Source organism: Sceloporus undulatus, chromosome 4, assembly GCF_019175285.1.
Source record: "Sceloporus undulatus isolate JIND9_A2432 ecotype Alabama chromosome 4, SceUnd_v1.1, whole genome shotgun sequence".
NCBI classification, from domain to species: domain Eukaryota; kingdom Metazoa; phylum Chordata; class Lepidosauria; order Squamata; family Phrynosomatidae; genus Sceloporus; species Sceloporus undulatus.
Window position 1 is genome coordinate 248,281,742 of NC_056525.1, and position 24,203 is coordinate 248,305,944.

The window sequence follows — 24,203 nt, forward strand, 5'->3', positions numbered from 1 at the left end:
ACAGTACACACACACACACACACACACACACCTTTTTCCAGGTGGGTGGATGCCGGCCCTGAAAGCCTTTGACTTCACATTGCTACAAGTTCCCTTTGCCTACTGATATGCTATGATATGTAAGACTTGTTTTTAATGCTTATACTCTTGTGTCTTTAACAACATCCTGGCTTCCACACTTTTAGCCAGCTGAGCTTTTCCTATCTCCACACTAGGAACAGAGAGTTGGTGTGAAATATTTGAAGGGATGTCATATTGAGGAGGGTGCAAGCTTGTTTTCTGCTGCTCCAGAGACTAGGACCCGGAGCAATGGATGCAAGCTGCAGGAAAAGAGATTCCACCTCAACATTAGGAGGAACTTCCTGACAGTAAGGGCTGTTCGACAGTGGAACACACTCCTTCCTCGGAGTGTAGTGGAGTCTCCCTCCTTGGAGGTCTTCAAACGGAGGCTGGATGGCCATCTGTCGGGGATGCTTTGATCTGGATTTCCTGCATGGCAGGGGGTTGGACTGGATGGCCCTTGCGGTCTCTTCCAACTCTATGATTCTATGTGATGTGATGGTTTGAGCATTGGACTACGACTCTGGAGTCTTGATTTGATGGGAAACCCATTGCGTCTGCATGGCCTTGGGCAAGTCGCACATTCTCAGCCCAAGAAAACCCTGTGATAAATGCCATAATTTGGAAATGACTTGAAGGCACATAACAGCATGCTAGAAAGAAGACATTCAAGCTACTATTTAGTAAATCAAGTTGGCATTTTTTAAATAAACAAATGAAACAACATCACCACCTGCTGACAGAGGCTGAATCTACATGAAGGCTCTCTCCAAACTGTATCCATGTAGTAGTATCCCTTCCCCAGTTTGACACCTATTTTAATCCAAACTGAAATCAGTTTGAAATGCCATATTGTCCACCCCCCAAATTATGTATTTTTGCTTCAAAGAGTGTAAGGCTGTGTCCACACTGCAGAAATAATCTAGTCTGGCAGCACTTGCTATGGAATTCTGCAAATTGAAGTTTTGTGAGACATTTAACCTTCTCTGTCAAAGAGCTCTAGTGTCACAACAAACTAAAATTCACAGAATTCAATAGCATTGAGTCATGGCAGTTAAAGTGGTGTCAAACGGAATTATTTCTGAAGTGTAGATGCAGCCTAATAAAGACACTGAAACAGTGAAACAGATCCTATGCCTTGGCTTCAGCTATTGACTAAAACACTGACTGTAGCCCAGAAATCCAAAGATTAAGAGTCAGAAGGGAAGTCATAAAGGAACTAGAAAAGACTGCCACATGTAAACACATAGCATTAAATACCAAAGACAGGATTTTCTATGCCTTTGTATTTCTGGTTTCTCTGTATGGTTAGGAAAGCTGGACAGTGACAGGAACAAAATCAGTTCATTTTAAATTTGGTGCTGGAACAGAGTGCTATGGATACCATGAACTGCCAAAATACAAATCAACAGGTATGGCCAAGCTTAGACTCTCACTTGGTACTCAAATGAATAAACAGGTGATTGTTGTTTGGGCATATCATGAGATGACCTGACTCACTGGAAAAGATGATAATGCTCCGGAAAGTGGAAGGCAGTAGGAAAAGAGGGAGACCACAGTACAGGTGGATTGACTCCATCAAGGAAGCCACAGCTGTTGTCCCACATCTGCAAGACCTGAGCAGGACAGTGGATGAGCTGGGCTCTTGGAGGTCTCCATTTCATAGGGTTGCTATTAGTTGCAACCAACGTAATGGGGTATACATCAGTTAAGTCGAATGTTTGCACCTCTGAAGGAAGTAGAAATAGCACAACTTCAGTACAGAGAGCCATAGTAACAGGGCAAAGCACAACTATAGTGGATATTCATTTATTTGTACAGTTTACTACACAGTTCCGCTTTAACTGATCCCACTTTAACTGCCATGGTTCCATCCTATGGAATCCTTGGATTTGCCGTTTTAGGAAGGGCTATTAGGACTTCTCAGCTAGCTTCCCATATCTGATGGGATCTGGTGCCTTTAGGGTATTTAGGCCTAACCATTAGAGAATTTAGTTCCTAAAGCAAATCTATCACAGAGTTTTCCTGGCAAGATTTCTTCAGAGGAGGTTTGCCACTGCTTTCCTTTGAGGCTGAGAGTATGCGACTTGCCTAATATCATCCAGTGGGTTTGAATGGCTGAGTGGAGCTTTGAATCCTGGTTTCCTGGAGTCCAACAGTCAAACCACTACACTGCGGGAAGTGTATACCGCCACTTTACTCCGCTTTGGTCAGACCTCACCTGGAATATTGTGTCCATTTCCAGGCACCACAATTCAAGAAAGATGTTGGGAAGCTGGAGCATGTCCAGAGGAGGATGACCAAACTCAGGAAAGGTCTGGAAAGCCCCAAGCCCTATGAAGAATAGTTTAAGGAACTGGGTATGTTTAGCTTGGAGGAGAGAAGAGTGAGAGATGACATGATAGCCATCTTGAAATATCTCAGGCAATATCATGATTGAAGGAGCTTGTTTTTTACTGCTCCAGAGACTAAAACACAATGAACCCGTGGGTTCATTTCCAAGTTAAGGGGTGTGTGTGTGTATATATGTGAGTGTGAGTGTGTGAGAGATATCGTCAAGTTGCCTGTTGACTTCTGGAGACCCTAAACATTAGGAAGAACTTCTTTACTGTAAGAGCTGCACCAGAAGCTGGATAGATATCTTTCAGGAATGCTTTAGTTGTGTATATCATGCCTGCCTTTAAGAGTTCATCTTCAGTGGAAGCCAAACCAGACTTACAATTGGGGTAGAATTCAAAGACATTGCCATGTTAGTCTGGAAAATCAGTATGCAAAGGGATTCTGTGGCACCTCTGAGACTAACTGCAAGAAAAAAAGCTGGCAGCATGAGTTTTTGTAGACGTGACCCTGCTCCCTCAGATGCTGCCACCCTATCTCTGATTTACGGCTTTCTTGACCCTTGACTGACAGCAGATACAGTGGGGTCTAGTTGGTAGCCACTGGGTTTTGGTTCCAGGACCCCCGTGGATACCAAAATCTGTGAATGGCCAAGTTCCATCAGACACAATGCTGCAGTAAAAGGTGTGCCTTATATGAAACGGCAACATCACGATTTGCCTTTTGGAAATTTTATTTTGGAATATTTCCAAATGGATGCTGAATCTATGGATACAGGAGGCCAGCTGTATCTCTTGCTTCTCTTACTGGCTCTTGGCTTCTGACTGACAGTGGCTTATGGACTCAGACCTCTGAATCCTGTTTGCAGTTAAGAGCAGGACAGTGTGTTCCTTCATGGCAGGTGGTGGCACTAGATGGCCTTTGTGGTGCCTTCAGATGCTATGATTCTAAGGGCTATGGAAATCTAGTAAATGTAGTTTGTTGTGAGACCAAAGCTCTCTGGTGAGAAAGCTAAATGTCTCACAACACTACAAATCCCAGAATTCCATAGTACTGAACCATGGCAGTTAAAGTGGCCTCAGTCTGTATTATTTCTGCAGTTCAGATGAAGCCAAAGACACTATACATTTCTATACTGGTCCTAAATAAAATGGGAGGAAATCTGGGAAGCTGCATGGAGGCTTACTCAAGCTATGCGCTTTTCATTTGAGGATGTAACTGCTGTAAAGAATAGATGTTAGCCATTCTTTTTACAGTACTTCCTCCAAGCTTTTAGTCAGTTGTGAATAATATTTCTGTCCCGCATCTGTCTTTTATCCTTGATTTATTTGCTCAGGCTGCAAGAAATAAGAATTACTTTCCTTCATTAACATTCTCTTCTTGCTCTGAAACCTATTAAATAACAAATGAGACTCTTCCATCTCTTATGCTTCTGCGGAACCTGAAACTGAAGAAAATAATGAGTGGGAGATCTTCCTGCGACAATTGTTTCATCAAAGCTCTTCAACGGAATTTGTGTGATAAAGATTAACAAGAAGGCTGTATTTTCAGTCCATATTTCATTCTCTCCACTCATTTTTTGTTGAAGTTGCCACACATACCCAAAGCATGTTTTTGAGACACACACACACACACACACACACACACACAGTTTGGCATTTGTTTGCTACATACGAATGTCATAACTAGGGTGTCCATATTTCAGGGCTCTCAGACTCTAGTTTTCACGACTCATCTCCAGGCAAGAGATTTTTATTTTGTCTCTGGCAAATTCTCTAATTTTGTGGGGCTCATCTCTGGGCACGAGGAAAGGCCGGGATGCAAACCTCCAGCTCAGCTAGGAAAGAAAGCAATAGCTTCATACAATTTCCAAGGCTTAAGGTATTGTTTCTGCCGCTTGCAAAGACCGACTGGTGTTGGGCAATGTATTTACAGAGCTTCCTCCTTCCCTCTCAGTCATTCTGGGTCCAGGGCTCACCTTCCATTCTGCTCTTTATCCACCTTCTACTAGAAGCTAGTAGGACTAAATTAAATGTTCCTTATCTCTTCTCCCTAAATAGCTTTTGCAATGGCTGCAAGGGTGAGAAAGGAAAGCAGAATCGTGGCCATTCACATCACAAAACTGCTTGAAAAGCAGAATTTCAGTGGAAGGGACCTATTGCACCAAGGCAGTGATTGAACAGCAGCAAGACTGAGAGCCTATGGATGGGTTTTGCCTCTCAATGAAAAGGTGCGCTGTAGGATAGATGTGACATTATGGGATACGTACCAGCCAAAGACCACTTTATCTTGTTAAAACTGTGCTTCATAGCATTTGATTGACAAGCTGTGAGTGACTGTGGTTACTATTTAGAGCATAACGCTTGACATCATCTGCAGCTGCACCTAGGTCTAAGGTTTTAACCTGGAAATCTTTGATTGAGAGTTCCCGCATGACAGGGGATTGGACTGGATGGCCCTTGTGGTCTCTTCCAACGCTATGATTCTATGAAATCTGACAACCTGAGATGATCCTGAACTAGCAATCCTAGTCATAAAATGTGTGCTTCCTTGGTGCTATTCCCAAATTGTGGAATTCTTGTCCTTCTGCTGGCAGGTAAAGACCTTTCTATTTATGCAGGAATTAATACATTACAGCAGAATGAGCTTTTAATGGGGATTATTATGAGAGTGAGCATGTGTAGTGGTCTGAGCATGGGACTAGGACTCTGGGCAAATCACACCATCTCAGCCCCCAAAACCCTGTGATATGGTTGCTTTGGGGTCAGTCAGAAACAACTTGAAGGCATGCAACAAAATGATGTTTCTATTTCATTATGCTTTAAATATGTTTTTAAAACTGCTTTTAATGTGTGTTCTTTAAACAGAAGTGTGGTTTCAGTGTGTATTAACTTCCCTCTTAATAGCTTTTTTGGTTGTATTCGAAGGCTATGGGGAAGAACCAAATTTAAGAAGTTTTTTCCCCATGTTGGGCTGTGGTCAAAATTCAGAAGCCTGGACAGGTAACTTGGAACCTGAATTGAGATGTAGCTTGAGCAACCCTGTTTACCTTTGATTTGTAGAGTAGACCCACAGAACTAACAAGAATCCACAGAGCTACTGTAACGCCATATTGAAAGCAGCTTGCATCCTTTATCCTCCTTTCCCGAGTTACTCTACCATAACCCCTAAAACAATTTGTTGTTGTTACTCACCCTCAACCCTGTAGATGAAATATCTCCAAGAATCCTGGTTCTCCATTTCTCTGTTCAGTTCCTGCAAATTTTTACCTGTGACCTATTTTATAGAGTCCATCCATCTGTCCTGCAGCCTTCCTCTCTTTCTGCTTCCCTCCACCTTTCCTAGCATTACTGTTTTTCTCCAATGAGTCTTGCCTCCTCATGATGTGGCCAAGTACGATGGCCTTAGTCTAGTCATCTTGGCTTCCAGAGAGATTTCTGGGTTGATGCGTTCTAGCACCCATTTGTTTGTCTTCTTGGGTCTAAAACAATAGCAGTGTGCTAAAAAGAAAGCAACTGTGATAAAGAATCCGCTCTACCTAAATGTTGCAAAAACCTCTTAGCTCAGCTAGTTTTACAAACCCTCATTGTTTTTGGAGTGCAACATTTTTTGACTGTAGACCTGAACTCTTTTGGCTGACCAGAATGCTGTTTGTATCCATTTTAATTGTCAACTGATTTGATTTTGCTCATGCATGGCTGATTCCCATGACCTCAGACCTATACGAAGTTATAAAATCTTTGTTATAATCAATAAAGTGGTCCTCCTTGCGAATGCCAAGCATCTGATGTGCTTCTCTTGGGAGGGTCCCCTTTGATCAATGGTAATATTTGGTTGCAAGTAAGTGCCTTTATTGCAGTGGTTCTCAACCCGTGGGTAGCAGACCCTTTCACAGGGGTCACCTAAGACCATTGGAAAACACATATTTCTGATGGTCTTAGGAACCAAGACATGGTTGGTGGTCACCACAACATGAGGAACTGTATTAAAGGGTCACAGCATTAGGAAAGTAGAGACCACTGCTTTATTGGCTGGTTCAAGATCCACCTGCTATAGCACATCCAGAAGGGACCCTGCTCTGGCATTCCAGAATTCGCCCAACATACTGTGCTTTTAAATGGTTGAATCCCATGCTGGCAGAAAGGGGAGAGATAAACATACAAAGAAGTAAATGTGATATTACATTTATTTTAATATTAAAAACCACATTTGCATCCCAATTCTACCTCTTCCATTCTCTTCACATGGTTTGTTGGTAACTGTTGTTGAGTCAGCCTTGACTCGTGATGATCCTGTGATCGAGACATCTCCACAACCCTCTATTTTCAGCTGCTCTGCTCAGGCCCTCCTAGGCCCATGATCTATCTGACCGAGTCTAACCATCTGATCTGCAGTCTTCTTTCCATACTGCTGCCTTCTGCCTTTTCTAGCATTATTGCCTTTTCTAATGATTCATGTCTTCTTATGATGTGGTCAAAGTACAGCAGCTCCAATTTAGTCATCTTGGTTTCCAGGGAAAGTAAAGGTTTGGTTCTATTATCTTTTTGGCTGTCCTTGGTATCCTCAGCACTCTTCTCCAGCACCACATCTCAAATGAGTTCCTTTTCTTCCTATCCACTATCTTCACTGTCCAGCTCTCACATCCGTACATAACCTTACTCTTTAGGATTTTATCTTGTTCTTTCATAGCTGCCCTTCCCATTCCGAGTCTTTTTCTTATTTCTTAACTGCAGTGTTTGATCCAAGGAATGGGAAATCTTTAACTATTCAATGCCCTCGTTCTCTAGGCAGAACTTATGTAAGTCCTCCATGGTCATTATTTTTGTTTTCTTTATGCTCAATAGTAGTCCTGCTTTTGCATTTTCTTCTTTAACTTTCCTTAGTAATCATTCCGTGTTTATGATGGTCTCCACTATAAGGCTGTTGTTGTTCCTTCCTCCTATCTTCACTCCTCCATCTTGGCAGCCAATAATAAAATATACAGATATTTGAAAAACAGGAGCCAAAGGAAGAGAATAAAGTTTAGCAGCAATCCACAAAAACATCTCTGAGCTACTACCAGCAACAAGTAAATTCATTTCCACACTAGAGCTGTTGCAGAGCTCCAGAAACTGATGGCGTTGGCTCTTACGTTTCCTTCTCTATTTTTTTTCCAAGATTTCAATATAGATAGATAGATAGATAGATAAACAACAACAATCCAAGGAGAGGGAGAGGGAGCTTTTGTGGTACTTTAGGCTGCCCTATGCTGTGTGGTTAGGATTATTTGTCTATGCCCCACATAGAACAGCATAAGTTGCAGCAAAGCATTCTAGGGACAAAGGAACATTGGGCATTTTCCCCCTTTGAGAAAATAAGAACCAGTAGCTACTAAAATCAATCTCTACTTTAGCAATACTAAACAAATCATAATAGCTACTATCTGACAGAGGGGTAAAACAGCGTGAGGCCTTTTCATTTGACCATTTGTCAGCTTTAGGACCGAAACTATTCTGTCATTTAATGCTAAGTTACGTTTGGATGTAAAAAACATTTCTTTATATGAAATGTTGTGTTCCAATGTTTTCTTAGTGCGGTAGCAAAAACCATCAAAATTTTCCACACCTGTAAAAAAAAAAAAGGTAGCGAAGTGAACATAAAAGCAAGTGGCAGTTCTTATATCTTGCTAAATGATAGTAACTTTATTGGAGGGGGCCTTTAGTGTTACAAACTGTCCTCCCCGCAGTATTTGGTTCTGAGAAAGAGACTGGCCTCCATGAATTCAAACACTTTTCTTCTCCGATAGAGACAATTCCACAACAGGGTTGTTTGGCAGGACATGTTTGCACAGACTGGTCTGCTTTCAATTCCTCCTGAATAGAAAATCCTTTGCCTCGCTGCAGCGCAAGTACCAAGCCCCATGCCATTGTGCAGAACCAAGGGGAAGCGTTTTCCAGGAGGATGCTGTGGAAGGAACTGCTTTTGGTACTAAAAGTGCTTTTGTTCTGCAGAGGCTGGGAATAAGCAGCAAGGTCATCCTGGCTTTGAGAAACCTTTCAAAGGAGTTGCGGATTACCCTGGAGAGATGAAAACTCGCCCGCTGCAAGCAATTTTGAACTGCGCTCCCATAATCCCCTTCTCTTGACTAAAATCTTGCAGTTGTAGCGGGGATATTACTTTTCAACACAGTCACAGAGAAATGTAAGGTACTGCACTTAGGGCAGAAAAATGAAATGCACAGATATAGGATTATGGGGGACACCTGGTTTAAGGAGACAACATGTGAAAGGGATCTGGGAGTCCAAGTAGACCACAAGTTGAACATGAGTCAACAGTGTGATGTGGCAACTAACAAGGCCAATGTGATTTTAGGCTGCATCAATAGAAGTATAGTGTCTAGATCAAGGGAAGTAATAGTGCCACTCTATTCTGCTTTGGTCAGGCCCCACCTGGAATAATATTGTGTCCAGTTCTGGGCATCACAATTCAAAAAGGACATTGAGAAACTGGAGCATGTCCAAAGGAGGGCAACTAAAATGGTGAAGGGCCTGGAAACCATGAAGCCCTATGAGGAACGACTGAGGGAGCTGGGGATGTTTAGCCTGGAGAAGAGAAGGTTAAGAGGTGATATGATAGCCCTGTTTAAATACTTGAAGGGATGCCATATTGAGGAGGGAGCAAGCTTGTTTTCTGCTGCTACAGAGACTAGGACCCAATGGAGTAATGGATGCAAGCTCCAGGAAAAGAGATTCCACTTCAACATTAGGAAGAACTTCTGAGTCAGGGCTGTTCAACAGCGGAACACACTCCTTCCTTGGAGATTGTGGTGGAGTCTCCCTCGTTGGAGGCTGTCTTTAAGCAGAGGCTGGATGTCCATCTGTCTCAGGGGATGCTTCGACTGAGAGTTCCTGCATGGCAGAAGGGGGCTGGACTGGATCAGGCCCTTCTTGGGGTCTCCCCCAACTCTATGTTTCTATGCTTCATGTCTTATTCAGTGGATAAGACGTCTCCAGGGATCCTTACCTTGCACTGCATTCTTGCCCAGATCCTGCAATAAGGACCCCCTTTTGGACTCCCTCCACCTGGTTTGTGGCCTTCCTCTCTTCCTTCCTTCCCTGGCATTAGTGTTTTTCCTGGGGGCCCATGCCTTCCCATGATGTGGCCAAAGTGCGATAGTCTCTGCCTGCCCCCTTTGCTTCTGAGGAGAGCTCTAGTCTGACCTGTTCCCGGCTGTCCATGGGGGCATCCTAAGCCCTTCTCCAGTCCCACAGTCAAAGGAGCTGGCTTTCTTTCCGTCTGCCCCTTCGCTGGGGATGATGGGGACTACAGTGGCCCGGCTGCTGCTGGCTTTCATGCCCAGTTCTATGCTACCCAGAACAAAGTCCCATACCTTCACTGAGGCTGAGAGAGTGTGACTTGCCCCAAGGGGGGCACTTGAACCCAGGCCCCAGAGCCATGCTGGCTGCCGGGCCTGCATTTAAATAACTCGCCACTTTGGGGAACTAGGCCTAAGTCTAGGAAGCTTAAGCTGCCAACTTCTTTCCCTCCATGGAACATATTTCCCGCTCATTCTTGGCCACGCCCCCTTACTTACGTCAGAGGCAGGCAAAACCAATCCCACTCTCATGCCTCATTCCTGGCCACGCCCCCTTATTGCCTTCCTGACGCTCACTAACGGACCTCTTTCCTACCTCCCTCCCCTCCCGGAAGTACGTCACTGAGGGGCGTGGCTTCCCGTGGCCGCTCTAGGCTCCGCGGCGGAGGCCTTCGTCGATGGTGTTCGCGCGCTTTGTGATGCCTCATTGTGTCGCGGCGGCGGAGGCCTGAGGGTGACCCGGAACAGCAAAGCGGAGGCGGGTTGCTGGGCAACCGGGTCGGAAGGGAATAAAGGAGCCAGGAAGCCGCGCCAGGAGGCGCCGTTAACGGAGGGAGGGCCAGCGAGGTGCTTAACGGTTTCCCAGCGGAGCCACGACGACGGAGCCCCGGAGGAGACCGGGGTGGGTCCCCCTCGACTCCTTGGAATGGAAAGAGGAACGGAAGGAACGGAGGGTGCGGAGGCTGGGCTTTAAGGAGGCTTGGGTCTGTGGAGATGGGCTAACCTTATATACACACACACATATATATATATATATGTGTGTGTGTGTGTGTGTGTATAAGCACACACACACACACTATTGTATTCACAGAGAGAGAGAGAGAGATTGTCCCCATAAATGTATTTCTGAGACCATTTGTCTTAACAATATGTACTTTAAGACAACCCCCCCCCCCCAAAAAAAAAAAAGAATTAGGAGGCTTGGATCTGTGAAAATTGGGCGAAGGCATTATATCTATATCTATATCTATTCAGATAGAGACCCGGAGGCTGCCCCCCAAAAGCGTCTTCTTGGCAGATGTGGTTTGGAGAGGAGCCTCTGAGAGAGAACGGATGGTGGCTTAAATATATACAGTTTGTCTTTGAAACCCCCCCCCCTCAATAAATGGGATGTTTGGATCTGAAAATTGGGCTAAGATATGAGATGTGTGCATATCTACACACACACACACACAATATGTAAACAACCACACAGAGGCTGCTGCCCCCCAGAAAGGTCTTTTTGAGAGATGGGCTTTAACTTCCTAAGAAACATGATGTCTTAAGTATATTATGCAGGCTGTGTTTTAAGAAACACACACAAACACACACACACACAAACATACAAAATAGGATGCTTGGATCTGTACAAATTGGGCTAACATGAGATGCATGTGAATACACACAAACACAGAGGCTGCTCCCCAGAAAAGTACTTTGAGAGATGAGCTGCACTTCAAGAGTCGATGAAGGATGGTGTGAATATACACAAGTTGTGTTGTAAAGAAACAACCCCCCCCCCCCCTTCCAGGATGCTTGGAACTGTGAAGATTGGACTAGACTCATATATACGTCTGTGTGCGCATGTGTGTATTTTAAATGTAATATGTAGGCATATTATGTGTGTGTGTTTGTGTGTAATATAGTATGTAGACACACAAGACACACAAGAGGTCTTTAGAAGAGAGAGGTCTTTAGAAGAGATCTGTTTTTGAGATCTCTTCTCAGAAGAGAACTTGCCAAGAGAATGGATGGTGAAAGATGATGGTTTCAACATAGGCAGTCTGCTTTTTCAACGCATGAGATAACAGATGACATGCATCCATATGCTCACACACACATATATACACACAGAGTCCAGTGTGAGGTAGTGGTTTGAGTGTTGCACTGTGACTGTAGATCAGGGTTCGAATCCTGGCTCGGCCACATAAACCCACTGGGCAAGTCCCACCCTCACAAGATGGCAATGAGAAACAACTTTACTTCTTGGCTGTTTCTAGAGGGGACAGATTTAGATAGATATAGATCTGGATACGAACCTGAGACGGACATGATCGCGGTTACGAAAAGTGCCTCCTTGTCTGCTTATTTTCCTCCAAACTTTAGTTGAATGTTTTAATGTTTTTACTGTTTTTAATGCTTTTATACTATGACTCTTTAGTCCTGTTTGAGCATTTGGCGGGTGGGTCTAGGGACTGTCTTCTTCTTGGGTTTTATTGTAACTTTGATCTTTTTTACTGCTGTAACCCACCTAGATTCTCTGTGATAGGGCAGGCTAGAAATAGATGATGATGATGATGATGATGATGATGAAAGCAGAGATGTGGACAGTCAGGCGTGTGCTCTTCAGCCCTTATTTCTTCTCTCCCATACAGCACCTTCAATAGAAATGTTCTGATCCCTATACTGTCCAGTTCAGTTTGGGAACCGGAAAAAGATAACTTTGTTCATCTGCCTTTAATTCCAGTAGCCACAGTTATTGCAGATGATAAGCGCATTCCAGCTGCTTCACAGACATAGCTGTTCTATATCTGGAATGTCAGTGTGCAAAGGGATCTTGTAGCACCTCTGAGACTAACTGAGAGAAAGAGCTTGTAGCATAAGCTTTTGCAGACTCAGGATGCATCTACACTGTAGGAATAGTGCAGTTTGACACCACTTTAAGTGCCATAACATCATCCTATGGACTCCTGGGATTTGTAGTTTCACAAGGTCTTGAGCCTTTTCTGCCAAAGAGTGCCGGTGCTTCGCAAAGCTACAGATCCCAAAAATTTGTGGGATGGAGCCATGGCAGTTAGAGTAGGGCCAAGCTGCATTATTTCTACAGTGTAGATGCACCCTCAGTCTTGCATCTGAGGAAGTAGACCTGGTCTACTTAAGCTCATGCTACAACTTGCACAGTTATGTCCACACCTTCTGTACTGGAAAAGAACGTCACACAGGTAAGTATCGATATTCCCGTCTCAAAGGTGCTGCAAGGTCCCTTTGCATACATTGATATCCCAGACTAACATGGCTAGGTCTCTGAATCAAGCACGAGTGGAAGGATTTTATTTGATAGTAACAGGTCAGGGAAGTTTTAATGAACTTCGTAATATTTAGGGAAGAACTGGTTGTTTAATCTATTTTACATCTACCTGCCTTAAAAAACCCAGCTTTTAACATCCTCTTTAGAAATCAGAGAGAGAGTTGTGGTCCTTGAGGGCTTGGCCCTCTTGAATGAAGGCCCCAGGGCCCATGGCAGTCCCCCTCACATCCTGTTTAAACAGATGTAATGGAGGTGTTCTGTGGTTTTTGTTATCCAGCTGTTATATCAGCATGGCAAGAAATGGTTTCTGCGATTCCTCATTAGAAGAGCCCACCCATTCCCAGGGGAAGATGATGACTAATAGTGTAATGTGCTTTCATTCATCCCATATGTACGTATTTTCCGGCATATAAGACGACCCCCAACTTTTCCAGTTAATATATAGAGTTTGGGGTATACTCGCCGTATAAGACTACTATCCCTCTTCCAACGCACACCAAATAAAAATTTTAAAAACATCAGATATGATTTCAATATGGTAATTTTAATTCAAATGCTTATGACATGCAGGTACTTAGCAGGAAAACATGTTGTATACAAAGCCTGCTTGGATTGGTCAGCTCTCGCTGCCTGCCCAGCCCTCCCTGTCTCCAAGACTATCAGAGCGGTAGTGCAAACGCGGCTCTTTTTCCATACCCCAGGCGTCCTGCCCTTCACTTACACCTTCCCGGTGAGACACCCCCTCACCTCGTCATCAGGACTGCATTAAGTCATTTCTTTCCACGAATCCTAGTGAGTGGGTTTTCTTTTACCGTACTTGTACAGCGCTGCCCTTGCTGCTTTCATATGGTCGCTGCATACGGTGGGGATGCAGCCGTGGCCGTTTTTTAACTCCCCCCCCCACCATATGCGGCGACTGCAGATTCTCCCAGTCTGGCTTGGAAGTTTCAGCACCCGCCCTATAAGACAACACTCGGCATATAAGACGGCCCCTGACTTGTGAGAAGATTTTCCTGGGTTAAATAGTAGTCTTATACGCCAGAAAATACAGTATCTCAGCTACATGGTACCTTTGGGCATAAGGCCTTCAGCTATGAGTCCAATCTTTAGCTAGGTCCCAGAGTGGTGGCACAACAGTGTTCATTTTACTATTCAGATCGAATATGCCCAGTAGTCGATCATCTGGGGAGCTCAGATTTCACTTTCATTGCACACTTTCTCTGCCTCATATTAACAGGGACCAGGAAAAAGGCACTCGCAACTTGGCTATGTTCATATTTCCCAGATTCTTTCAAACTTGCAAAGAGCTTCTTTGATCAGAATCATAAGTAATAATTATATTGCTATTCAAAGTACGCATGCGTGTGGTTTTAAATTGTTGCAGTTCTTAAAATGGTTTTAACTGTTGCAATGTTTAACTTTTTTTAATCTTTTGTTCTTATTAATTATATTTTAATCTGGAAGTGTTCTAAGTTGTTTATGTTGTTTGCAGTCTTGAGATCCTATGCTAAAAGGTGGAGCAGAAGTGTTTTAATAAATAAATCTGTAAATATATTCTTGTGCCCAAAGGATCACAGTTCTTGGCTGCGGGAGAAGTGTCTCAAGGGCTGGCCCATGATAACATCTGTAGAAAAACCCATATTGGTATAAACATAAGGTGAATATGAAAGAGATCTATCCAGCAAAAAACATTCACATATTTAAACTTGTATTAAAATTGTTTTCACAAGGTATAAGAATGTGAGAGAATTTCAGTAGCCAAACTTTGACATTTTTGTGCCCACTGTTATTATGTCCATTATGCAGACAATATAGTGGCCTGTTTTTCCAATTTTGTCTTTTAAGTTACTGAAGCAAACTTGTGAGCCTTTTGACTAGACAACCATTTAACCTGTACAGTATACCCTCTTCTTTCAGGATGTGATCTTTTATGGTATCGTGGAAGGAATCTGTGTTCTAAGTCAACCCAATGGATGCAGAGAGCGATGTTGCATTAGATATTATAATCACAAACGTAGTCTGTGTCTTCCGAACAAGATGTCATTTAAACCTGAGGAAGATTGCATTAGAGGGAGCAAATGTGATATACAAGCGTGATGTTGGGGTAAGTGACTTAGCATTCTGATTTTGCAATTTATTTACAAAGTAGTTTTGGCTCATTGGGTATCACTTGTGTTATAAGTTGCAGTCCCTATGTAATAAAACATTTTCAGGATTTCAGTGATCTGGATTAATGAGGTTCTGTGCAGAAGTTTCTTTAAATGCTCTTGAACTTGAGGCCATGATAGTTGTTGTCCAGATATTGGGATTGCAAGACATCCGCTGTGATGCTTTTCAGTAGATCTAAGAAGCTGAACTTTCCGTTCTCTGGATGACAGTGAAACTCCTCATGCCAGCTCATGTGGCAGGAATACCTAAGTCCAAAGAATTATTTGGTTGTTAGGACTGTTGCCTCCTTCTATCTTCACAAAGTGCTTTGGTGAAAACAGAAAGGAAAAAAAAATCCAATGCTGCAATCTTATGTGTGTCTCCTTAGAAGCAAAGCACTGAATTCAGCAATACTTACTCCAATATAATTCAAAGGCATAGCCATGTTAGTCTGGAAAATCAGCATGCAAAGGAATTTTGTGGCACCTTTTAGACTTTGAGACTGAGACTTTGAGCATATAGGGAAGTAGGCTCAAGTCTACAAAAATCCATGCTAGCAACTGCTGTCTTTCAGTTAGTTTCAAATGTACTGCAAGATCCCTTTGCATACTGATACTCCAATATAAATGAGTGTAGGATTGTAGCCTAAATTCACTTTTCCTGGAAAGATGTATCTAGGGATTTTGATAGTGTTCTTTGCTCATATTAGTCTTGAATGCTTACCATTATCAGTTTTGAAAAAATCAGGGCTGAGGGCAGTTAGGCAGTTTTCTCTATAGGTTATGCTTTGTTTACTTCAGTTGCTTAAATATTGTGTTCTACAGCAGCAAAATGTGCATTATAGTAACTGGAATGAACAGTTGATATTCAGAGTGTAGGATATGCTGTGGAATACTGTTTTGTGACTGAGGGTTTCACCAATCACAGATTTTCTTAAGAAGTCATTGTTATTCCACAATTAATTCATTGTTCACCCATTGTCAAGGATTTGCACTGGCTCTTGTCCCAGTTAATTAAAATAATGGCTGTTGGAGATGTTTCAAGGGCTAAACTAGCTTTTCATTACAGAATACTTTGAGCAGGAAAGTGTGTTTAGTAATGAGTTAAAGCTGAGGCTTTTGCTGTTTCCTACCCTAACCTAATTGCCTGGCTGAAAGTTAGCAATGGAAGTAACAAAGAATTATTATTATTATTATTATTATTATTATTATTATTATTAATTTTGTACTTGCCTCTCCCCATGGATTGAGTCAGGGACAAATGACAGATTAACAAATACACATTAGTTAAAACACGCCTCAGTTTAAAAGAACAAATAAGACATATTAAAGCAACCCACATTTAAGATCACATTTTAAAAAGAGTGTGACTAGGCCTGCTGGAAGATGTGAGAGAGACAATGCTGCAGTGGTAAGGACTCATATGGCTCTGAAGGTTGGGTTGTGTCATAGATTCATAGAGTTGGAAGGGGCCTCATGGGCCATAGAGCCCACCTATTCACTCAGTGCAGGATGTCCCACTAAAGCATATCCACAAGTAACTGCCCAGACTCTTTGAAGATATCCAGAGAAGGAGATCCCACTCAACTGGGCAGTGCTGAACCCCTCTTACGGTCAGAAAGTTTCATCTAATGTACAATCAAAATCTGTTCTCCTCTAACTTAAAACCAATAGACCTGGTCCTACCTTTTGGGAGAGAACAGGCCTGTCCCCTCTTCTCTATGGTAGGCCTTGAGGTACAGTATTTAGAGAGGCCAGTCATCTCATCCCTCAGTCTTCTCTTCACCAAGCTGAACAGGCCTAGCTCCTTTATCTTTTCCTCATTTGTTTTGTTCTTCATACCTCTTATCATATTTGTTGCTCTTCTCTGAAGCTTCTCCCCAGAGTACATCCCACCAATGGTACCACATACACCTTTCAAGACACTCCTTTCAGCTTCCTTCGTACAGAGTCTTGATACTCTGAATTTTCTTCTCAGTGTCCCAGTTCAGGATAAGGGGCATCACTTAGCCTAGAGATAAAGGAGGGTTTCAATGTACTGTGGGCCTGCTGTATCGACAGGGTAGCCATCTGTGGACTGGAGTGTCTGTGGATTGCCCTACCCCATTATTGTAAATGGCACTGCATACGTGCAGCTGTGCTGACAGCCTTCTGCACATTGCTGCCTGTTTACTATAATGAGGCTTATGCATGCACTTTTTGGTCATTCAGAAGGGCCCCAGAACTGAACTCCCAAGGATGGGAAGAGTGTCCTGTGTGATTTTAACCTGCAGAGGTTTCATATCCAACAGTTTAGATTGTCAGCAGTAAAACTGAGCAAACATATGTCTAAAATATTTTGACCTACTGATTAAGTTCAAAAGGTTACCTGGGACGATGTGGTTGTTAGATGAGAAATTTGTTTTGAGCAGTAACAAAATTTTATGACAACATTTTATAACAAGACTACAGCTTTTGGTCCTGAAGTTTAGTGTTGCTTTCTGCTTTAATATTAGGAAGTTTGTTAATCTAAAATCTGTTTTTCCCCTTCTTGATTAATTTCAGAAAGTATTAATGAAACTTAGGAAACCCAGGATTACGGCAACCATTTGGTCCTCAGGGAAAGTAATTTGCACAGGAGCTACAAGGTACATTTTATTTGGATTCTGATTGATCTCTTTCTTATAAAATCACATGTGTGTTATTGAATGCTGAGTCTTGAGTCCATAGTGTTGTAACCTGTCGTTTGTTTGTTCTTCATCTCTAGTGAAGAAGAAGCTAAATTTGGTGCCAGACGATTAGCCCGTAGTCTGCAGAAACTAGGTTTTCAGGTAATTCTTCCTATAGAATAAGTCTGGGTTGATTTCTGGGTCAACAGTGGCTGTTTGCGAAAGAACTGCTGTTTTGATCTGCTTCTAGGAATCAAGCTGACTAGGCTCACTAGTGAGCAGGGTTCTTTTGTTCGTGGCGGTAAGCATCCCTCCCCTGTTTGATGAGTTCTGCTGGGTTTCCAGCAAAACACTTTCTGATACCAAAGAAACCATCCATGTTGTGTTGTTGTCAGGGATTTGGGGAGCTGTGTTTCTCTTCCTATTGTTCCTGCAGAAGCCTTCTTGACAGCTGTGGCTGCTTTTTGCTATAGCTCCATGTGGACCCACCCTTCTTTCTAAGGTGGCTCTTTCTGGAAAAGTCCCACCTTGACCTTGATTTCTTTTCCTTTCTCTCTCCCAATTTCTTTGCGGAGTTACAACAGAGGCATGGATTCTTTTCCAAGAGAAGGGAACATATTGCCAGAAGTACCCAGCAGCTTTTCTGTAGAGATCTTGTTGCCAGAGGGTAATCATGAGTTATTTTCTAGGGGGCAGGAGCAGCACCAAGGGCAGTTCTTGTGCCTACAGCAAAAGCCCAATGCAAAGGCAAATCTCATCTTACATCTAGGCCCTTTGCATATCTTGTAGGGCTTAGGGAAGGGAAGATGGCTTGGTGATCTGTATAGATACAGGCTTAGTGAGTGAGCCATGTCCATATTTTAGAACCCGATTAACAGTTTGTTAAAATAATGCAGAGAATTCCTGTAGCTTAGTATAGCACATTTGTTCTCTGTCAGCTTGCACAATGCTGTAAGAAAAGGCTGTAATAATAAAAGGTCATTGGACTAGATGACTCATATTGTCAATCTGCCACCACTCTCAGTAGCAAAGATAGGATAAAAATGAAATGGAAACCTGCCCTTCATTTGCAACATAAGATGAATGTGGTAAATGTGAGCTTCTGTCATGTGCAGGCTTTGAATATTGGAACTAAGACTCTGGGAGACCGTGGTTTGATTCCTTGCTCAGCTGTGGAAACATACTGGCTGACCCTGGACAAATCTCACTCTCTCATGGTAAAAGGAGGGCAAACCCCCTTTGAACAAATGTTGCCAATAAAACCCTCTGATAGGTTCATCTTCAGGCTGCCATAAGTTGGAAGTGACTTGAAGACACACAACTACATCAGTAAATGTGGCTTTCTTATATTTTGATCTGTTTTTGAAATATCTTTAATGAAGATGCAGGTAGTCACTAAATAGCAGTCAGAAATTAGTCAGGGATAGTCAGATTTTTCTTTAATAAGTACATTTAATTTTTCCTTTGAATCCTTCTGGAGTATAGTTCCTTTGTATTGACTTTGGTTTGTTCACTGGGCTGCTTTTGAGGTCCCTTAAGAGCCAATTGCCACTGATTTTTGTTTTAATAAATGGCTTTGGAATTTTGTTATAATTCAGAAGGCTTCCCATGGACTCTGAAGGCATGGGGGGCAAATTTGCAATGTATTTTGTCCTGCCCCTGAGGGGGTGCTCTGTTAAGTTTAAGTGGGAGGGGGACTTTATTAACAGAAGTGACTCCCAATCTACTTTCTGGTGTTAAAAAGGCCTCTCTTTAGTGTTCCTTGGGTTTGAAATAGCCAGGGTGGGGACAGTAACTTGATGAAGCTAGCCCCCTGTTCCCTAGAGATTGTGGAGGGCATTTTGAATAATGTTTCTAAAGGTTTAAAATAGGTGAAAGAGGTCCTGGTAGGTAGATGTCGCTTTCTAAAGTCCAGTGAGGAGGCATGTGTCCTTACCTAGAGTGGCTGCCCACATCTGTTGGGATGAATTTAGGCGGATAGGAGTCGTCTTTTGCATGCTTTGGAATTGTGAAAAAGAGAAGGAGCTCCCTTTCACAAGTAGTTGGAACGCCAGGCATGGACTGTCTTTTTGCAAGTAGCATTTGGTTCCTCATTTGCTCTTTGTCTTGTTTGGGAAGACCAGTTTCTGCTAAGAGCCAAAGAGGAACAATATTTTTGTTTTGAAAAGCCAGTTACAGTGAGCGCATCCAACTTTTTGTTAAGAAAGCGTCTTTGTAGTGAAACAGAAACCTGAAAATAAAGCCAGCATTAGAATACTTCCTAACATTCAGAGAATTACCAATTCTGCTATTGTGCCAATTAGAATAAATTTTGCAAAGCTGATTAGTTGAACTAAAGTCAATACATTTCAGTCAGAGGGAAATTAGCTTCCTTTCCAGAAAGGTTCTTATAGGAAAGGCCATGTTCCAACCAAAGTTAATCATTTTCAGGCCTTGTGTGCTTACTTTTGTCGTCATCTTAAATCAATGAACTTCAAGGCAATTAGCTGTAGACCAGTTTTGCTCAAACTTTGATTCTTTGAATCATTGAATAGGTTGGCTGAGGCTTCTGGGAGTAGGTGTCTGAAACAACTGGAGACCCAAGTTTGAGAAGCACTGTTTTGGCACTGATTGGCCAGGATCTTCTGGGGCACACTGCTCAGTAACAGACGGTCGAGCCAGCTGTTCTACTTCTGATTTTGTACCAGGAGGTGGAGGTGGCAATGGGAGAGGAAGGCTGCCAGCTCCAGTCTGTCTGTTCCATGAATGCCTGGCTTCTCTGGGAGAAGCATCCTCAACAGTAGCCTAGATCTTAGATGATTATCCAGGCCACCCATGCCATAAATGCCTTGTCTCTGTGGTTTCTCTCCTCCATATGCATTCTAGCATTAGGTGAACTTTTATTTTGTCATGACTTATGGCAGCTGGTTATCCTTTTCTTCATACCACTCTTTATTTTTTTGGCACTGCCTTCATCTCCACCAATGATATAACTGTGGGAGCAGAGTCCATAGAATTTCAGCCATAGTTCCCCAAACATTTTCCATGTGTTGTTGTTGTTGACTTCCTTCAAGTCGTTTCTGACTTATGGCGACACTAAGGAGATCCTATCATGGGGCCTTCTTGGCAAGATTTGTTCAGAGAGGTTGCCTTTTCCTTCCTCTGAAGCTGAGAGTGGGTAACTTGCCCAAGGTCATCCAGTGGGTTTTCGTGGCACAGCCTCCCCCTTTCCACATGTATAAGAAAGGCAAATATAAATATAAGTAAAAATCACGAATGCTGTTTTTCTAACATGAGAGAACACTTCTGTAGGAATTGCTAGGTCTTCAAGTGCAACTCTTTGGTCAGTTTACACTGGAAGTAGACCACAAAATTGCACTGGAGGACCTAGAGATTCCTAGAGAGAACATACTAATCAAATCCGCAAAGGGGAAATCAGCAAACATGGGTTTTCAACTGTAAATAACATAGATGTTATGGTCGTAGGGCAGTGACATATGACAAAAAATGGTTGTCTTGGTGAAAAGTGGTTGTAAAATCATGACCATTCTAGCTTTCTAAATGTCCGTGTTCAGTGATGTTTATAGTAGAAATAAGGAAACATGTGCGCAGAAAGATTTTTTAAAAAGATTAGACAGCCTTTAATAACTTTGCTCACTTTCTTTTTAAAAGGTGATTTTTACAGATTTTAAAGTTGTCAATGTCTTAGCAGTGTGCAACATGCCCTTTGAAATCAGATTGCCCGAATTCACAAAAAACAACAGACCACATGCCAGGTACAGTAGAACCTAAATCAATTCTCACTCTTCAGTTCACATCTTTATTTTATAACTCACTTTCTGAAATGAATTCTGCCTTTCTGATTCCTAGTTATGAACCAGAGCTTCACCCTGCAGTCTGCTACAGAATAAAATCTCTCAGAGCGACCCTACAGATTTTTTCAACAGGAAGTATCACAGTTACAGGTATTCACCTTTTTGTGAATGAGTAAATTGTAGCATGTCAGCTCTCAGGTAATTAAGTATTTTTGTAGACAAGGTTACTTTCATTGTGCCCAGCCCTGCTCCGACAAAACTATAGCAGTAGGTTATAGCCAGTAGATTACAGACAAGGTTGGGTTATCATTAGTTCTGTGGTTGTTGGTGTGTGGCATGAGAGATCCATGTAACAAATAGTTTTGTGACATGTTTTAACCAAGTTACTTGGATGTAACTTGGTTCCATCTCCTGAAAGCCAATAAGACATGCATAAATTTTAATCCAAGTACATTGACTGGTACATAGCATGTATCTGGTTTTCCATTTTAATTAATGAAAGGCCAGGGGGACGAGGGAGCAGTCTTCACCAGGAAATGCCAGATGTGTGTGGAGAGTAGAGGTCTCTCTTTTTTCAGCTCCTCAATGTGATTGGAATTTGTTTCCACCTCCAGCGATAATTTTAAAGGAAATAAATAGTGGTGGTGACAAGTTTTTCTGAAATGTTCTAGCCATAGTGGGAGAGGGTTTCATGCTGATTCCAGGAGTGCTGTGGAGGTAAGAGAGAAGAGTATTCTTTTCTCATGCTGCATTCGCAATGTGCATTACCTATACATGCCACTAAAGGAAAAAAGTGGATTAAGTGGGTCTTAATGTTTAGTACTATCTTTGGCTGACATTAGACCATTGCTTTTATCACATACAGTACAAGATGAATAATTGAAAACACGAATTATGGCCAGGGTCTGAACCGTTTTTACTTATTTTGTGCATTTATTAATGATTGTATTGTGATGATTTATTATTGAGTCTTTTTCCCAGCCCAGGTCTCAAGGCAGCTTAGAAACGTAAAAACAGATACTGACAAGACACTACTGAAACATAGAACAGTTAGATTTATAATTTAACTCTCAATAGAATTCAAAACAATTTAAAAACATACTTATATCAAAGATATTAACAAGCAGAATTTAATAAATGAATTAGTGAAACGTGTCAGCTTCTGCATTCTTCAGTTGATCTAAATAAAAGTGAGCTAGAAGGTGTGTGTTTAGAGCTCTCTATTAAAACATTCTTAAGTAGATGAATAGAATTAAGTATTATCCTCTAGGCTGAGACCATGCAGTGTTAAGCTCTTAAATTGTGCATCTAGAAATGCTATCTTACACATAAGGTACTTGATGAAGTGTTTGTTTTCTTTTACATCACAGACAGAGTAGAAGAGAGAGACAGAGAGAGAATATTTAGCACATTATTGAAAGGCCTTTCTCCATGAGCAGTCTTCTCCAAAGCCTGTTGAAACAAATGCGTTATTGGCTGTCACCAGATGGGCACTGTGAAGGGGAACGGTTTGGCCTCCTTCGCCCGTCTATTCCTTGCTCTTAAATCTGGGAGAACTGGAAATCAGCCTAGAATGTGCATGGAGAAGGCGTGATACCTATTGGATAGATGTTTCCAAGATAATATGAAGATATTTACTGCTTTAGTAATATTATTTGGAAACATTCACTTCTGGAATATTGGACACAAACATTAATTTTGGTATGAGTTCAGATGAGAGTTAACATGGTGTAGTGGTTTGAGCTTTGGATTACAACTATGGAGACCAGGGTTGGATTGCCCGCTCGGCCATGGCAACCCACTTGGTGACCTTGCCCAAGTCACACACTCTCAGCTTCAGAAAATCCTATGATAAGGTTGCATCAGGGTCTCCATAAATTGGAAGCAACTTGAAGGTACACAGCAACATGTTCAGATAAAAATAAGGACAGAGATAGTGGCTTAATGGGTTTGCTTTTGTGTATGCCTTGATTCTTAATCTCCCCCCCCCCCCTTTTCATCCTCAGGGCCCAATGTAAAGGCTGTTGCTACGGCAGTGGAACAGATTTATCCATTTGTGTTTGAAAGCAGGAAAGAAATTTTATAAATGGCCACTTCATGGCAAGGTGAACTAGCGCAAGTAACTTTTCTAAGACTGCTGTACATTGGACTAAAAGCAGAGCCGAGGGTGGAAGGAGAAGGACAACTGGACCAACGCAGCTGAGGGAGGTGCATGTCTTGGCCGCAGTGAGAAACTCCCGTCCCTTTGGGATTTTATTTTGAACAGTGCTGTATTATAAAAACAAAAAAGGTTTACAAGATAATGAAATTGCTGCTTTTTACAGGACATTTCTATTTATTTCTGCAGTAATTTCTGTGTGTTTGTAAGCAGAATTGTCATGATATGCACTAACTCTGGAAACACTTCTTTTAGGTTGGGCTTGTGTTTTTATTTGTGAATAGTCTTTTGCATTTTTGTATGCTGACCATTGGGCACCAAAGAAGCTGTAGACATTAACCTTTTTCACCTGAAAAACATGCACAAATAAAAATAAAATCTGCAAAACCTTTTTTTCATACCTGTTTTGTTGCATTCCTTCTCCTATTTCTATTATCAATTGTATATTAGCTAAGTTACTAGAGCAATGTTAGTGTAATCCTTTGCTCATCTTTTCTTCCCATTTTAGAGTGGTGCATAAAGTGATCAGTAGCAGGCTAAGTGAGATGAATGACAGATAGGTTTGAGTTTCAAGGTGCAGAACGTGGTTTACTGCAATATATTTGTAACTAAATTCAGCATTTAGATTACCCTTCCTTCCTTTTGTGCTAAACAAGAATGTATGTTGGATCAAACAGACTTTAGTGAACACTGTACTT

General features: G+C 42.1%; 1 protein-coding gene across 4 annotated transcripts; it reads left to right on the forward strand.

Moving 5' to 3' along the window:
- The first annotated feature begins 10,124 nt into the window (after positions 1-10,124).
- Positions 10,125-23,903, forward strand: TBPL1 (TATA-box binding protein like 1). Of its 4 annotated transcripts, none has more exons than XM_042464886.1 (8): positions 10,126-10,425; positions 14,328-14,415; positions 14,676-14,862; positions 17,450-17,532; positions 17,652-17,715; positions 21,205-21,308; positions 21,403-21,497; positions 23,354-23,903. In XM_042464886.1, exons 3-8 carry the CDS (start codon positions 14,728-14,730, stop codon positions 23,431-23,433), a joined length of 561 nt encoding a protein of 186 aa, XP_042320820.1. In that variant the 5' UTR covers positions 10,126-10,425; positions 14,328-14,415; positions 14,676-14,727; the 3' UTR covers positions 23,434-23,903. The 4 variants fall into 4 exon arrangements, with proteins under 4 accessions (XP_042320822.1, XP_042320821.1, XP_042320820.1 ...); XM_042464885.1 differs by having other exon boundaries at positions 10,126-10,373; XM_042464888.1 differs by lacking the exon at positions 14,328-14,415 and having other exon boundaries at positions 10,125-10,425.
- Positions 23,904-24,203: the final 300 nt, after the last annotated feature.